Raw genomic sequence first — 18,315 nt, 5'->3', positions numbered from 1 at the left:
TCTCCTCTTTAAAATGGACATAAAAATACTGTCTAACATGATTATTGTAAGAATAATTTTATACAAAACCTCTCACCCATAGCAGGCACTCAAAAACATTACAGCTCTTATTGTCTTCCACTTAACATAGTTCCACATTGGTTAACACATTGGTTAACCAATAACATATAGATAACACATTGGTTTGTTAAGTGAACAAATGGATGAATGAATGAGTGAACATTGCCATCCAAGAGTCTTAAACAATTAGCAGATCTGTCTACATGTTTGGAATCACGACAACTTGGTGGTTAAGAACTTGGACTCAGTATTCAGGTTGCCTGGGTTTGAATCCTGATGCCATCACGAATTATCTGTGAAGTCTCAGACAAGCTATTCAACTGTTCTCTATGTTAGTTTGACATCTGCAAATAGAATGATGTACCATTCCTTACAGGGATGTTAGGTGTGGGTTATAGAGTCCTTAGCATCGTTCCTGGGATATAGTAAGCATTTAATAAATATGACTATTTATATTTATTTTATAGAAAGATAAATATAATATCATAAAGCTTTCTTTTATTTGTTTTTCAAAATGTTTTCGCTGGTTCCAGTGCTATAGGATCTTAAATTTTTCCAAAAAGCAAACCAAATAGTTATATAAAGAAATCAACTTGTTTCTAGAACTCACATTTTCTTTTACCGTTTTCTCTTCTGGTTTGTTTCTGTAGGACTTCATTGTCACTGTAGTCTTTTCGTTCTTGTGGTTGGTGGGTTCATCAGCTTGGGCAAAAGGACTGTCTGACGTCAAAGTTGCAACAGATCCCAAGGAAGTATTGCTACTAATGTCAGCTTGCAAACAGCCATCCAACAAATGCATGGCTGTCCACAGCCCTGTTATGTCAAGCTTAAACACTTCTGTGGTAAGTACTTTTTATCTGTGCTTTACTGTTCATATCTTTGTTTGCCAGTCAAAATAATAAGAAAAACATCTCAGAAGTCATCTTGAAAATTGTTGCCTACAAAACTAGGCCAATCAAAAGGTGAGATAGTTTACCTCAGATGCAGGATGATCACTTGGCCCTCAGGTGTTTTATTGTCAGAATCCATCATTTATAATGTTGCCAATTAAGGAGTTCTTAATAAGAACCCAGCAGGTATTGGCAGCTGCTGCTTGGGTGACAGTTCAGTTGAAACTCTAAGCCAGAAGCAAATATAAAATCTGAACACTGGCCGGACAGGGTGACTCACGCCTATAATCCCAGCACTTTAGGAGGCCAAGGTGGGAGGATCACCTGAGGTCAGGAGTTCAAGACCAGCCTGGTCAACATGGTGAAACCCCATCTCTACTAAAAATACAAAAAAAAAAAGAAAAAGAAAAAGAAAAACTAGCCAGGCATGGTGACTCACGCCTGTAGTCCCAGCTACTTGGAAGGCTGAGGCATGAGAATCACTTGAACCCAGGAGGTGGAGGTTGCAGTGAGCCGAGATCAGGCCACTGCATCCAAGCTTGGGTAACAGAGTGAGATTCAGTCTCAACAAAAAAAAAAAAAAATCTGAACTTTAAGGTTGAAGCCAGACAAAAGTTAAAAGGAATAGTTGGGCGCATACAAGTTCCTGGGGAGAAAACGCTGTTCAAGCCACATGTAGTTAGAATACACCCAACTGATTAGAGAAAAATACACAGACCTAGTAGGGTAAAAAAAGAAATTCATAATGTAAAAAAGTACTCATAATAGCTATGGTAATTTTTGAATTTTCTCCATGCTTCTGGTTTAGTTACTTTATAACATTAGAAAAGCTGCACTGTATTAGTTGAACAAAGTCAAATGTTTTCACCAAGAGTATGGCTCTCACAAGAAAAAAGAAAATCTGACAGTTAGCAGGGACACCAAATTGGATTTTTAATTTATAAGTGTAAGAACTTGTATTATTCCAAAGAAAGAAGCTGTATCTGAGAAATACATAAGCTATAATGGCCGCAAAAGGCAGCAGTTATCGAAGAATAGAAGGCTCAGCAGTGTTTGCTGAAAGAACATTCTTTAGCACACCCTAGAAATAATTATCTTTGCTTCAAGATTAACCTGTGTTTCTACAGCTTTCTGAAATTCAATCTGGGAAGGCACTTAAGAAGAGAAAAAGGGTTGCTACTGTGACTGGACTGTGATTTCTGCTTTGGTGAGATAGTAACCATGAAAATAAACTATGCATTAGGGTCTCACAATCATTTTTATTCATTGCTGACCACACTTGTAAATGAATACTTTGACGTATACATTACCATATTTACTTATACTTTTGTAGTTTGTTTATAGACAGTATTTAATTAAAGCTATTACAACACTGATCTCAAAATCTAACAGGATAAAGATAAAATTGCTTGATATGTTTATCAGTTTAATAATTAATCTCCCAATAAATTATGACATTCTACATGTTTCTTCTAATTCCACTTCTGATATATCTAATAATTTTTAGACTAAAAGATAGAAATTATGAATGAAAAACATGTGATATGTCTCCTAAAACCAAAATAAAGAATGAATTGAAACCAAATAATGTGATGTGTGTGAAAGGACAGGTCCAGTGGTGTTGTAGTGATGTATCCGTATCAGTTAACAGTCTTCCAGCTCCTAGTGACAGAAAACTCAATTCAAACTGGCTAAGGCAAACCAATCCTCATATCCCTAAAATCTGTTTTTGCAGTCCGCTTCTGGTACCAATGTTTGTATGCATCAGAATAATCAAAGCTGACTCTAGCTACAACAGGAAAAAAGTTTTTGGAAGGATATTAAGTAGCTCATACAACTGGATGAAACCTGAAGAAACAGGTTCTAGAAAGAGCAGAATCTAGAGCAGAATGAGAGTTCTAGATGTTCAGTACCAAATGATTGTTGCTTAGAGTTGCCGTTAGTGGAAAGTTTTACCTAACCTTGCATTGCTGTGCTCAAAATGCGAAGTACCAGGAGAGAGCTCAAGCCATTTGACTGAAACTTGGCTCTGCAAAGAAAATCAGATTTCTATTACCAAAAGCAGGGGAAAGGACATGAATCAACCAAAACACAATATTTTTATTACAAATTGTTTGGCTTCAAATCCTATTGTGCTAGCTTATGCAAAAACTGAAAATAGTTGGAAAGACATTAAAAGTGTGTCTTCCCAGGGCAGAACCCAGCAGCCAAGAACTGGAAGCCTGTCAGGAAGCTGGACAGTTCTCATCCTCCATCTCCCATCTCTCTTTCTTTCTGGGTCCCTGTCCCTTTCTGCATGTTTGTTCATTATTCTCTCTTTTCAGATGAAATTTCATTTCTTTTTTTTTTTTTTTTTTTCATCCACACAGCAGAAGATAGCCACTTTACAGTTTCTAAGTTTATATGTATTTTTTAAAGAAACAGCTTGGACTGAGCAAAAATCACTCAGGTCCAATTGCAAATTTCTGGTAGAGAGAATCTTTTTAGCCCACCTTAGGCCAGATGTCCACCTCAGTCTCATCAGTTATGAATAGAGGGTTTGGTGAATGTTGTAGTAGAAACATGGCTCAGAGAACACACTTTGCTGGGCAAACATAGGTTTTGGAGTAGGAACCAGACACGTACCACAATAAATGACTTCTACAAGTAAATGAATCAGGAAATAATAATCATATTCTCTACCTTGGTAACAAATTTACTATCTTCAAAGCACTTTGGCGCCTATAATTTTACAGCAACACTAAAATGTAGGTAAGATACCCAGATACTACAAATATTGGGAGCTGAGGTAAACTCTCTAATCCTTAGTTTTATCATCTGTAAAATGGGGATAACTATACAACAGACCTCAATACTGTTGAAAGAATTCAGTGAGATAATCTATTAAAAAAATTCTTAGCATCATGCCCAGCTTATGGCAAATGCTCAATACATGTCAACTGAAAATGGCTACTAAAATACGATCATTCTTAAATGTCATACAGTGTTAGAGCCTAAAGAGAGGAGGAAGAAATCATTTTTAGCCTCTCAATTTCTTTCAAAGTTTCACTGAGCACAAGTATTTTAGCCATAATTTCCACTTCTGCTTCTCCAGCTTCACTCCTAAAAATCTTAGTACATCTCTTTAGACAATCTAGATCTTGTCTTCCCATTTTTTGCGTGTTATGTCAAGTGTCTTTCAATTTCTCTTTCTGTCGTCCCCAAGTCTGAGCTTGAATCAAATTCTTACCCCAATTTCAGTTGCAACAAAATGGCAAAAAGGAGTTCAAGGGCCCGAGTGCCCCTAAAATGTGCCAGCCAAGAGATCTGTGATGCTGGACTAAAAAAATGAGTACTCCTTAAATATGCCCATTGAAATGCCTTGTTTACCTTCTTACTTTTAAGTAGCATTTCCTTGATGTATAAGTTTTTCTTCAGCATCCCTTTTTTAAAAACCTAATAGTAACAGGGAAAAGAGAGAGATCAATAGATAGGAAATAGCTAAAATTACATCCCTGGACAGAGCCATGCCTGAAAAGATCCCTTGATAATTTTTCCTCCTCTTCCCTCCCCTCCCCTCCCCTCCCCTCCCTTTTCCTCCCTTCCCCACCCCTCCTGTCCTCTCCTCTCTCCTCTCTTCTCCTCTCTTCTCGTTTTCTTTCTTCCTTTCCTTTCATTTCCTTTTTTCTTTTTTTTTGAGACAGGGTTTTGCTGTGTCACCCAGGCGGGAGGTACAGTGGTGCAATCATAGCTCACTATAGCCTGGAACTCTTGGGCTCAACAGATACTGCTGCCTCAGCCTTCCAAGTACCCCTTCTGAGTACCTGGGACTACAGGCATGTGCTGCCATGCCCAGCTAAATTTTTTTTTTTTTTTTTAAAGAGACAAGGTCTTGCTATGTTTCCCAGGCTCTTCGATAATTTTTTTATATTCATATATTGACATACACTTATAAAGGTGCAATTTAATCAAGATACCCCTTTTAATGGAAAATATTCTGGTTACCACACACATGGTAAAATGGTCCTGTATGCAAATTACAGTTTTGTCAGTAGTTAACTGATTTATTTTGTTCGAGCAACGATTACACCTTATTTATGTTTTGTATCTCCCTCAGCAGGTAGCCTAGAGCATAGCACAAAATAGGTTCTCAATTAGTGTAAAAAAGAAGGAAAGAGGATGCAAGAGGAGAGAAGGAAGAAGGAGGGAGGTCTGGATAAACCAGTCTTTAATTAGATCAGTTGGGGGTCTAGATACTTGATTTTGGCTATTGTCTCAAGAACGTGGTCTCATTGTTTATGCCTCAGTTCAATTTATACTGAAGCAAAGAAAAAGAAAAAGTCTGCAAAATACAATTCATGGAAATGTTTTAGAAAATGATTCAGAACATAGTTTACCTTTAGTGAGTATTTGCTAATGTGTCCAGCACTGTCTAGCTACTTTACACATACCCTCTTTAATCCTCCCACCTATCTTCCAAGAAAGGAATCCTTGTCTCCATTCCATACAAAAAAACAAAACAAAAACAAAAACGAAGTCTACAGAATAAATGCCTTGTCCCAGGTAGCAGGTCAAGAAACTACAGTCCCCAGGGCACTTTGATTTCAAAGCCTATAGAGATTACTCCGAGACTAAGATTCCATTCATGTGCTGCTAAAATATTGAAATATTTTGATAGTCTCAGCTCCAAGTCTGTAAGGCCCAGCTTCTTGACTACACCAGTGTCCCCTCTGTCACCACTACTCGACAAGCCACTATGGATCATCTCACTGTCCAGAAACCAAGGGATAAATTTTGATCCAGCAAAGGACTTCCAGCACCCTACTCCAGGACGGTGGCCACTGTCCAAGTCCATTTTGATTGGTCAGCATCGTGCTAGGGGGTGGTGACTAAATATACTTTAATGTTATCACAGCTTTGCATTATACTACTGTTACCTGTCTCCATTAGGGGGGTTATTAAAACAGACTGCCTGTGGTTAATTCCCAAGTCAATCAACCAGCCTTGGAAAAGGCTGCAGAACAAGCCATGGACTGAGGACTTCTGTTTGGGCCTCAAGCAACAGCAAACAGTTCTGCTTCCATCAAACCTTAGGCCCTGGGGAAGCAACACCCAGTCCTCTGACTCACCGACACCCTCCTGGAGAGTAGGAGGAATTTCCATAGGAAAGTTTCACATCCAGTTCTTATGAAAATATTTTGTATTTCTCTGAAACCTGCACTTTGTTCATAGTCTGGTTTCAGCATTCACTTATCCCTGTGAGAGGCACAAAAAGTGCAATTACTCAAACAGTCAACCTCTCAATATGCTATCATGAATATGTTTATTTGCACATCACCTGTACCATTGCTTATCCTATATTTTTAATTGACTCACTTTCTTTATATGATTGCAATAAATGGAAAAGCAAAAGCAGTATCTCTAACCATAAAGAGAAGAAAGCCTTATAAATGAATGCACCATTATTAAAGTGAAAATTCTCAGCCCTATGCCATCTGGAAATATCTTACACACCATGAAGGGTACTTTATTTGGAGAATAAATGATGCCTTAAGTAAGGGTTCCAGTTGTGGAGCCAGAACAGGGTTTGGATCCCAGATCTACTACTCAGCAAGCCACATGCCCTTAGACAAGATTTCCACATCTTTAATATGGGTATGACAATAGCAACTTTTTCTTAGACTGATTCTTAGACCAAGGGAATTGATACACAGAAAGCCCTTTATGTAGTACCTGACATGTAGTGCATCTAATAAAGGTCAAATATTCTAAATGAAATACCAGTTCCAAATGGAAAACTTGGAAGAGGACTCAACATTAAAGTGAAAAGTGATCTTTTGTATTGTGAAGGAATTTCCAAAATTGAAATTTTTCTTGGGTTTTTGTCTCGTCTATCAATTCATTGGCTTTGATTCTCCTTCAGGTCTTTGGATTCTTGAACTTTATTCTCTGGGCTGGAAACATATGGTTTGTTTTCAAGGAGACCGGCTGGCATTCTTCGGGACAGAGATATCTTTCAGATCCGATGGAGAAGCACTCCAGCAGCTATAATCAAGGTGGTTACAACCAAGACAGCTATGGGTCAAGCAGTGGGTACAGTCAGCAGGCGAGTTTGGGGCCATCCTCAGATGAGTTTGGCCAACAGCCTACTGGTCCCACTTCCTTTACCAATCAGATTTAACAGAGTAGCATTTGCATTCTTCCAGAGATCACCTCACCACCTTCCATTTCAGTGGCAGAAGAATTTTTTAAGAGTTTCAATCAATTATTAATGCAGAGAGTATTGAATGTAAATCAGAGATCTCTAGTCTTCATTAAGGCAGAAAGTCCTGGGTTGTGATAAATGACACTTAGAGATAAGACGACATGAGGAGATATATTATTCATCATAGATTGCTAATTGGAGAGTACCTTGTTACATATACAGATACTTTCATGGTCATTTTGTATGTGTGTTAAAGTAGTAGAAGTATTTCGTAGCTTAAAGTCTCTAGTATGTAATATGCATAAAGTAAATCGAATAGCACTGAGTTTTCTTATGCATTTTGATGTGAAAGATGTTATAATAATTTCTAGAAGACAATTTGGTGCATCACAACATGCATGTCTTATTTTTTTTTAGTTTTAGGTCTTATAGGACAATGAGTCTCTAAGTTATTTGTTTCAGAAAATTATTCTGTTTTTTTTATGTGATAAATCAATGCTCACATGATTTAAGTGCATGAATAAGCATTTTCTCACAAAATGAACATTTGAACTGTGTTTATGAAAATTTTCTGGTTTGCACCATGAATTTGTCAAGTGGATATTTATAGGAATATATTCACTACCTTGTATACTTTGCAGATTTGTCTCTCTGGCTTTACCCAAGTTCTGAATGCATTGTAATTAAGATTTGAGTTTTTCTTTTCCCCTATTGTTAGACATTTAGTGTTACATATGATAACTGCCCAACATTTATTCTATTTACTTAGCTAAATATTTGCATTCTTGTAACCTTCTATGGTGTTTTTGTGGCTCTTATCTTGTGGACCATAAATAACATGGCCCAATAATTCTTTGTGTTTATGGAGTGTTGTTTTCTTAGAATAATGGAGATGCAGATATAGATACCATAGTCAAGATATGCCTTGCTGAAGTATTTATTTATAAAAAATATTCTGTAGAACCTCTACTACCAGCTACACTTTTAAATCCTGTTTATTTGTAAAGCTAATATGTTCCTCAATGTAATTATTAAAAATTCTGAAGTCACAGCTAAACTTACTAATTCTGATTTGAGTGTAGCCCATAAATTAAAAATGGCTTCCATATGCCACTCTGTATCCCAAAGAGAGTTATCATGAAATATTCTCCAGAATGTATTCATTATCAAGAAAATGCCAATCTTCACTTCCTCATTTTAACTCAGTTGAAACACCAGGACCCAATAGAGAAGGCAAGCTGAGCATCTGTATTTCCAGATAAAAGTTGTTATTGATGTATAAACTCGTCGTGTGATTGGTGATGTTGGAAGCATTTTAGCACAAAACAGCCTTGTGTCTTAGATGATATCTGTAACCAGTTTCTGAATCCCGTTGGATAAAACCATATTGTGATATCTATTTGACGTTAATAAAGTTATTGCATACAATGCTGGCTGGACAATGGACAATTACAACAGTAGAACCCGGTTGGCTTTAACAATGACAGAACGAACAAGGGTTAAATGCACAGTGCCTCCAATCTGTCACCCTATCCTTGTTTCATGAGCCCAGTGAGGTTCGTTCATTCATTCCACCATTCTAGGATTTCTTGTGCACCCGTCACTGTGCATGCCACTGGGAATGCAGTAATAAAAAGCAAAAACAGGCTGTATGTTAAGAAGCTTACACTCTATTAGGAGAGACGGGCATTAAAATAATCACACCCCTGGCGGGCGCCTGTAATCCCAGCTACTTGGGAGGCTGAGGCAGGAGAATGGCGTAAACCCAGGAGGCGGAGCTTGCAGTGAGCTGAGATCCGGCCACTGCACTCCAGCCTGGGTGACAGAGCGAGACTCCGTCTCAAAAAAAAAAAATCACACCCCAATTATGCTGAGTGCAACAAAGAGAGGCACAGGATTCCATAGGAACATCTATCAGAGAGGTTTGAACTAGTTAGGGAGAAGTCAAGAAGCTTCATGCCTGAAGACTACACATGGTTAAGCAAGGACAAGGTGGGAGAGGTGCACGTCCCAGGCAGAGAACAGCCCGGCAAAGCTCTCTGATGGTAGGAGACAGGAAGGATATGTAGAGTTGCCAGAGTTTAATGAACAAGAGGCTTTTCGGGAAGTGTGACTGCTGATGGGGACATGGGTGAAACCTGTCTGAAGGCCTAATCAGGAATTCTGTCTTTATCCTAAAGAAGCTAAGGGAAAGCAATGAAGGATTTTTGAGCAGGGGAGGGATGTGATGAGATTAGCATGTTGAAAGGATCTCAATGGCTACAGAATAGAGAGACGATTAGAGGAGGACAAGCGAGAAAAACATCCTGAGGATAAGGAAGTAGGCCTTAACTCCTAGCAACTAGGAGGCAGTAGGCTGGGAGTGGGAGGAGGGGATGTGGCATGAGTTCTCCCCGCTCCCACTCCCACTCCCAATTCCCCCTTATATCCTGGGACAATGACTGGATTTGACTGCTTCCTTCAGCACTGTGCAGGAGAAGAAAGTGTCCTCTGCTTTACAAGCTGTCATGAACTCGGCAAAGTGGAGAAATCCTCCTAACCAGCAGTGATTTTTACCAGCCTTAGCAGTTCCAAAGCACTGTGGGCACTGATGAATGGAAAACACTACCTGCCCTGATTGAGATAGAGACATGCTTCCATGGTCCATTGCAAATTCGCAATAAAGACCTGCTCTAACCCAATGGGGATTTTGCTAAACTGATTTATTCCTTCAGGTTTCAAGAAAAGAGCAGTAGATGGTTTTTGTTGTTGTTTTTTTTTTTGTTTTTTTTTTTTTTGAGACGGAGTCTGGCTCTGTCGCCCAGGCTGGAGTACAATGGTGTGATCTCCGCTCACTGCAAGCTCCGCCTCCTGGGTTCATGCCATTCTCCTGCCTCAGCCTCCCCAAGCAGCTGGGACTACAGATGCCCGCCACCATGCCCGGCTAATTTTTTGTAGTTTTAGTAGAGGCGGGGTTTCACTGTGTTAGCCAGGATGGTCTCGATCTCCTGACCTCATGATCTGCCTGCCTCGGCCTCCCAAAGTGCTGGGATTACAGGTGTGAGCCATAAAAAGAAAGTAGCCGGTGAGTTTGAGTCTATGTATCCAATAAGACTAATTTGGAATCTCAGCTTCAGTGCTCACTAGCTGTGTTTCAAGGTGTGACTTCACCTTCCTGCACCCTTGTTTTTTTAGGAGGAGGTAAAGCAAAGAAGTTAAATGGGTGGGCCATGATATCAGAATGTCTGGGTGAGAATCACTGCACTGCCATTTCCTCAACTCTCCTTTTTCTTCCTCGAAGCCTTCTTCAAAGCCCTGGGACTTTTCTGAAGCCACAGCCTACAGGCAAGGGCAGCCTGGAAATGCAGGGGAGTTAACACCCCAGGGAGCACCTTCAAACACTGGGGGATATGGGCAGATCAATAAATGCCTTTGGTAAGATACTTAATTTCTCATTCATTCAGTTTCCCCATCTCTACAGTGGGGATAACAACAATATCTTCCTGGCAGGATTGATGTCAGGATGAGAAAGATAAACCATCTAGCCATGTGGCAGAATTACAACAGCTTCTCACAAACGGTAAGCACCCTCTGGGTTTGGGTTTTCCTGCAACCAAGGCTAAGACAAGAGTTGGGTGCAAGGAGTTGATTCCAGGTGTCAGGAGTGACAAAGTGGGGAGAATGAGACAGGAAAGGAGGCAAAGCCAATAAAAAGATGTGTTCGTGTTGTTGCTGGTAAAGCAGTAGGAGCTCAGTTTCATCAGGGTCTCTGAGCAGTGCTCATAATGGCTCCAGCAATTGTCCATCAAGGAGCAGGAACTGGAGTGTTCACCTACCAATCCCCAGCCCTTATTGATTGAGAGTTGCCGAGAACAGTGGTAACTTTTCCACATTTCCAGGTTACACTTGCCAGGAGACTGAGCAGGCTCCTAGGACTTCAGAGAAACAAGCCTTGAGTGCTAACATCTCAGGCAGTGGGCTGAGGGGAAAGGGAGAGGCACTGGCATGGGTCCTATCACCACCATCCCTTCCCCCATTCCTGGGGACAGGGTCCTTGAGGAAAGATAAAGGGGAAGCCCTGGGAGGTGCATGCATGAGGTGGGGAGGGGGCCACTATCAATATGAACCATAACAATCCTTCAAGCTATGGCTGAAATTAGAGGCTGACCAAAGGAAAGCAACATATGGCATGCAAATCACCCACTACAGTGATCAATGAATGTTACTATTCTCACTTAGTCTGTAAAAGGGGGCTGCAGATAGTCCTACCTCATAGGAACTGAGTTGGTTGTGTGTGGAAGAGATTAATGAACTGTATACTACTGAGTATAGTTAGCTGGTTATTGAGTGATGAGGTATAAACCTACTCCACACTTACAGAAATCTGAATTTGGGGGATTTTTTTTTAACTTTTATTTAAGGTTCAGGGGTACATGTGCAGGTCTATTATATAGGTAAACTCATGTCATGGAGGTTTGATGTACATATTATTTTGTCACTCAGATACTAAGCATAGTACCTGATAGGTGTTTTTTCTGATCCTCTCCCTCCCACCCTGCACCCTCCAGGAGACTTCAGTATCTGTTGTTTCCTCTGTGTGTCCATGTGTTCTTGTCATTTAGCTCCCACTTATAAGTTCACTTAGGATAATGGTCTCCACCTCCATCTGTGTTGCTGCAAAGGACATGATCGTGTTATTTTTTTATGGCTGCATAGTATTCCATGGTGTATATGTACCACATTTTCTTTATCCAGTCTACTGTTGATGGGCATTTAAGCCGATTCCATGTCTGTGCTATTGTGAATAGTGCTGCAATGAACATATGCATGCATGTGTCTTTATGATAGAATGATTTATATTCCTTTGGGTATATATCAAGTAATGGGATTGTTGAGTCAATTGATAATTCTGTTTTTATCTTTTTGAGGAATCGCCACACTACTTTCCACAGTGGCTGAACTAACTGACACTCCCAACAGCAGTGTATAAGCATTCCTTTTTCTTTTCTTTTTCAGTTTTTCTTTTCTTTCTTTCTTTCCTTCTTTCCTTCTTTCCTTCTCTCTCTTTCTTTCCTTCTTTCCTTCTCTCTCTTTCTTTCTTTCTTTCTTTCTTTCTTTCTTTCTTTCTTTCTTTCTTTCTTTCTTTAAGATAGGATCTGGCTCTACCACCCAGGCGGGAGTGCGGTGGCGTAATCTTGGCTCACTGCAACTTCTGCCTCCTGGGCTCAAATGATCTCCCCACCTCAGTCCCCCCAGTAGATGGGACTACAGGCTCGTGCCACCACGCCTGGCTTATTTTTGTATTTTTGGTAGAGATGGGGTCTCACCATGTTGCCCAGGCTGGTCTCAAACTCCTGAGCTTAAGCAATCTGCCCACCCGGGCCACCCAAAGGACTGGGATTACAGGTGTGAGCTGTGCCAGGCCAGCCTTCCCTTCTCACCAGCGTTTGTTATTTCTTGACTTTTTAATGATAGCCATTCTGACTGGTGTGAGATGGTATCTCCTTGTGGTTTTTTTGAAGCCTGAGTTTTTATATGTCAAACTTCTAATTGTTCTGAGTTGAGCAAAATACAGTACCTGGCATCTTTTGAGCTTACACTCAAGATTGGAAGATTCAAATAGTAAACAAGTAAATTAACCAAACATGTAACAATGAACTGCGATTAATGTTGTAAGGAAAAGAAACAAGGGACAGGGTGGGGAGGAGCGGCCTAGGGTGGTCAACAAAGGCCTCTCTGAGGAAGGAATGTGTAAGTTGGGACATGAAAAATAGGAAGGAACCAGTCATGTGTAGAATATTTTAGGCAGAGGAGAGAGTGCATCCAAGGACCTAAAGAGGGGAGACTGCTGGGTGACTTGAAATGACTCCTAAGACAAAAGCTACTAGGGCTGGACATGCAAGGAGTGGAGGGGGAGTTGGGGCTGCAGAGTTTGAAAGAGCCAGGTTATGAAGGCCCTTGGAGGACATGGAAACAGATTTTATTCTAAGAGAAGTGGGAAGCCACTGGGCAAATAAACAGGACAATGACATGATTTAATTTTCTCTTCAAAGAAATCCGTCTATCAAATTCTTGGCTTTGATATTGTACTATCGTAAGACAAGATGTCACCTTTGCAGGAAGCTGGGTGAAGGGTTCGTGGGACTTTGTACTATTTTTGCAACTTCCTATAAAGGATGATGCTGAGAATGGATTAATGAAGTCATCAATTCATTCAACCACTATTTATGGAGCACCTGCCATGTGCTAAGCTTTGTTCTAGGTGCTGGGAGAAAAATAAGATAAATTCAAATAGTGATAAATGTTAAAGAGGAAATAAATCAGGATGGCATGATGGAGAGCAATAGGGTTGGAGGAAGATGGGTACACAAAGAGATGCCAGAAGCCCTGGAATGAGGATATGGCAGCCTGAGTCAGGATGGGGGCCCCATTCATGCTCAGCAACAGCTCCAGCTGGTTCTTGCGTCTTAAATGTTAGTTTGGAGAAATCTTAAACACTGGCCAAAGAATAATAAATCTTCACTTTATAGAAAGCACTTGGTACTGTTCAAAGTTCATAACATCTATAATTTCATTTGATCTCTCATCAGCCCAGTGAAAGGGTAAGTGCCATTGTCCCCATTTGAAAAAAGTGTCCTAAACTGAGTTAACCCAGAAGCCGACTCTCTCTGAGATAAGAATTCAAGTACAATTAGGAGGGTGGGGAAGTGAACCAAAGAAGAGAAGGAAGACAATAAATCTTCGGTTGCAGAGAAGATTATTGCTATGGGCAACGGGGGCTCAATCCTGCTAGAGAATATGAAACCCAGGGCAGAACACCACTCAGCCCAACCAGGGCCAAAAGGAGCTGTGATATTTACCTGCTCGCTCCTGTCAGTCATTGAATTAGGGCTGCTCTAAGAGAGTGGCAATTCCCCAGCCCTTTCCGATCACCCTGTGGATGGGCTAGAGCAGATGGAGAAAGCGTGAGGAATGGTACAAGGGCTGGCAGTTGGGGGTTATTAGGTCAGTACACATGCAATGATGAGTCCCAAGAGGATCCGGGTGGGCCACCGATAATGTATGCCACACTGAGGTTTGGCAGTGTTAAATAGTTCTCCAAAAATCTCTTCTAATCCTAAGAGTTTTTGTTGTTGTTGTTGTTGTTTGTTTGTTTTAACCATTAACTCCTCAGTCTACTTAGCACATAAAAATGACTTTAACCCCAATATTTCATGTGATTTTATCTAGTCATCTAAAGATAATTTTTGATAACAGCTATAAACCAATAGCTAACATTTATTGGGTGCTTACAATGTGTCAGCCACTGAGTTTAGCACTTTGCATTTAACCACAATACTATGCGACAGATACTAGTATTACCCTTATATAACAGCTTAGAAAACCAAAGTATAGAGAAATTAGGTAATGACAAAATCCTTGTGAACACCTTCACTAATAAAAATAGTTCTTAGTTACTACCAGGTACTGAGCATCTACTCTGCAGAGAACTATGCTACACAGTTGATATCCACTTTCCTATTTAATGCTCACAGGAAATGCAAGATAAATATATTGTTGTACCAATTGAACAAATGGGAAAACTAAGATTTGTAAAGATTAGATAACTTGTTGAAGATCATTGAGCTGGATGTGGGCAGAGCCCAGTGGATGCAGAAGTCTAGGTTTCTCTGTGTCCAAAACTGCTTGCTCTAAATTACCTTGCTAGACCACAAAAGTGCTACCACCCTACCTACTATGTTTTAAGCCGATGAGCTTTGTCTGTCCACCTAGGGTGCAACTGGCACAGACCCAGACCATCAGATGCTTCAGTTAACCTTCAGTAGTGGTGCTGAGTCCCTGATAGTTGGAAGGAGTTTGTTTTTTCAGCATCATTTGCCAACATGAATAAAGTCAGACCCAATTCACTGAGTAAGCTAATGAAGTATTTAAGATGGCCAGAAGTCCGGTAGAACTAAGAATAATTTCTTAACATGCTTGGCTTAGAGGCTGAGGCTTTGCTGGATTTTAAGACTTAGCTGAATGCTCTTCAGAGCCTGTTGGCAGCAAGCACTTTCAAGAATGGCCTGGCTCCTCCAGTCCCAACTGGAACTCACCTATGTTAATAATATGCACTGGGTATAAAAAGGCCAAGATGAGAACAGAGTGAACTTTAGCTATTTTCCTGGAAGTCCTGTTGTTTGTGCAGAAAATATTATGTCTAGTTGAGTATTTCCATTAAATAAGCAGGTTACTTCTATGTGTGCCTTGGTTTATTAAACAAAACCCTTGAAGTTGGTTGTAGTAAGTCTAATAGATTTCCTGATGGCTGAGAAAGAGTCTGCCTTTGAGCCTCGGCTATTTTATTCATATATTGATTGCCTGGCCACTTGGAACTTAAGAGGGTCTAATTGGCTTGTGCTGTGAACAAGACTCACTGGCTCATATCAATTTAAAGTCATCTCTCTACTTACTAGAGACAATCTCATGTAACAGGTCACCTGCTGTCATGCCAATTTGGTGAACACAAGAAATGCAAAATACAAACTGAATGTTTTTTCTTATTTCAAATATTTCATGTGAAGTGACATTTCTCCCAGACATTTTCTCTTCTGATCTCTTTAGAGAGTTAAGTCTCTTCTGATTGATCTTCACTCTCATATTCCTCCTAGAATTTTGATAGATTCCATAGCTGACACATTGTCCTGAGCATTACTGTCCTTTTTATAAGTCCTTTCTTAATCTTGCTCACTCGAAGCTCCTAGACACTCTATTAAAATTTCACGGTTAGTATTGATACACGATTCCACTGGACTTAGCAGCATGGTGCCACATGCATTTCCTAGAAACTGCATTTGTCAGCACAGACAATTGCCTCAGATGAGACCTGAGGTCAGTCTTTGTCTTGGGAGTAAGAGCTAGATTGCATCTTTTGCATCAGAAGATGTTGTCATTAGCTTCACAATGTAAAGTGATCACATAGATTTCTAACCACCCAGTATAAACTTCAGCTTAGAATCAGATGGACCTGGATTCGAATTTTGGAACCAGGCTGTGTGATCCTGAGAAAGGGCCTCATCATCCACGGGGTTTAGATTTTTCATGCATATAATGGGCTGAAATCAAAGGGTTGGCAGGGATTTCTTCTGTCTGGAGGTCCTTTTCCCTATCATTTCCAACTTTTAGAAGCTACCTATATTCCTTAGTTCATGGCTCTCTTTCTCCATCTTCAAAGTCAGCAACAGCAGGCTGAGTTCATCTCAGAGGGGCATCACTCAAGCCTCCTCTTCTGCCTCTTTTAAGGACATTCGTGACCACATTGGGTCCACTTGGATAACCCAGGATAATCTGCTATTTTAAGGTTGGCTAATTAGCAACCTCAATTCTATCTGTGACCATAATCCTCTATGTAACACAACATAACCACGGGTTTGGAGGTTAGAATGTGAACATCTTTCGGGAGGCTATTAATCTGCCTACCACATTATCCCAAAAGAAAAGGACAAAAATAAAATCCTATAATTATAATACTTTTATATGAATATAATATATAATACAAAAACTAATATAAGTAAATTTCTTAGCAGATTTCCCTAAAGTGCTCAGTAGCTGATAGTGTTCTTAAAATTGATAGTTGTTCCACTCAATTATATTAACTTTTGTTAGAAAGTAACTCAGTCCATAGCACTAATGTGTGGCAGCAGGTAGATTTTCAATGATCAAATATTGAGATAACTTTGACAATGCCCCCAATCAGGAGCCAATGTTTATCCAATTCCCTGCTGAAGAGCTCTAGTAAATGAAAATGTACTGTGTACAGATGGGATCCTCGAGGTGCCATACATTTGTTCATTGTAGCACACGGCTGAAAAAACAGCAGATAAATGGGACACAATTCTTGCCTAAGCGTTTTTATAGTCCAGTGGGAGAGATTAAGTATAGACCCAAAATTACATTATGTATTCGTTTGTTTAGTTGTCCTTTCTATCTCTCCCACTCGAATATAAATTCCATCAGGGACTGAGACTTGACTGGATTGTGCATGCCTGTATCCCCAGCACTTGGAACAGTGCCTGAAATAGACTAGGCACTCAAATATTTGTTGAATGAATACAGTATGATACATTATACAAGCTATTATTAGAGGTTGCTCATAAAATATGCAAACTATTACAACATAGAGTATGTAACGTTGACTAGCCGGAAAGAAAAAAGGGTCTGAACTTTCCTTTGGAAAGTTTCTAGTATGTTTATAAATAGCGCTCACTCTGTGCCCACACAGAAAGGGCTTCCTGCACTGTAGGGCCTGCAAACCTTGTCCCTCATTGGTTCATTTCCAATTCACTGTTTCTTGTTGCCCTGTGTGCAAACTGCAGCATCTCCAGGTCATAACACAGGCATCACGTGAAGTTCATACCTGTGCATATCATGATGAAGATTATCCACTGCACCCACCCTCTCCCTCTGCACCCCTGCTGCCCCCAGTAAGTAAGAAATATGCTAATTTGATAGTGATACCCTATGAAGGGTATAAAATAGAGTGATGTAATCAAGAATGTGTGGAGGGGTAAGAATTTACACAAGCTACAGATGATCACACAAAGATTAGCCAAAGTGCTAGGGTCATCTCTTAGGAGGAGAGGCCCTCTTAACAATAATTATAATTAAACAATTACATAATAATTCATAATAATTACAATAAATACATTCTGAATGTGCCCCAGTACACGTAAGGAGCTACATTCAAAGTTTTGCAAAACAAATGTTATGTTTACCACATGGGACCCACTCTTTCTACTTTATTCAATTCTGTTCCATCCCATTGTTTGTTTGTTTGTTTGTTTGTGGTGGAGTCTCACTCACTATGTTGTCCAGGCTGGAGTGCAGTGGTGCAATCTCGGCCCACTGTAATCTCCACCTCCCTGTTTCAAGGGATTCCCTTGCCTCAGCTTCCCAAATAGCCAGGATTACAGAAATGTTCCACCACACCCGGCTAATTTGTGTACTTTTAGTAGAGATGGGGTTTCACCACGTTGGCCAGGCTGGTTTCGAACTCCTGACTTCAAGTGACCTGCCAGCCTCAGCCTCCCGAAGTGCTGGAATTACAGGCATGAGCCACTGTGCCCTGCTGCATCCCATTTTATTTCATTTGTTTTGCATGCTGATCTCCACTCTCCCGATTGATTGATATGCATGAAGGGGCCACTAGTGATTTGACCCAGC

The 18,315-nt window shown here is 40.2% G+C and overlaps 1 protein-coding gene across 2 annotated transcripts in view; it reads left to right on the top strand.

Moving 5' to 3' along the window:
- Positions 1-8,562, top strand: part of SYNPR (synaptoporin) — a 328,630-nt gene extending 320,068 nt beyond the window's left edge. For both annotated transcript variants that reach the window (XM_017955335.2, XM_003894227.3), the window contains 2 exons: positions 711-902; positions 6,853-8,562. In XM_017955335.2, coding sequence (XP_017810824.1) covers positions 711-902; positions 6,853-7,110 — 450 coding nt within the window. In that variant the 3' untranslated portion in view covers positions 7,111-8,562. The remainder of the gene's footprint in view (positions 1-710; positions 903-6,852) is intronic.
- Positions 8,563-18,315: the final 9,753 nt, after the last annotated feature.

The sequence above is a fragment of the Papio anubis genome, chromosome 2, assembly GCF_008728515.1.
Source record: "Papio anubis isolate 15944 chromosome 2, Panubis1.0, whole genome shotgun sequence".
NCBI lineage: Eukaryota > Metazoa > Chordata > Mammalia > Primates > Cercopithecidae > Papio > Papio anubis.
Note: the sequence above shows the minus strand (reverse complement) of the source record. Positions and strands in the feature narration are given on the sequence as shown.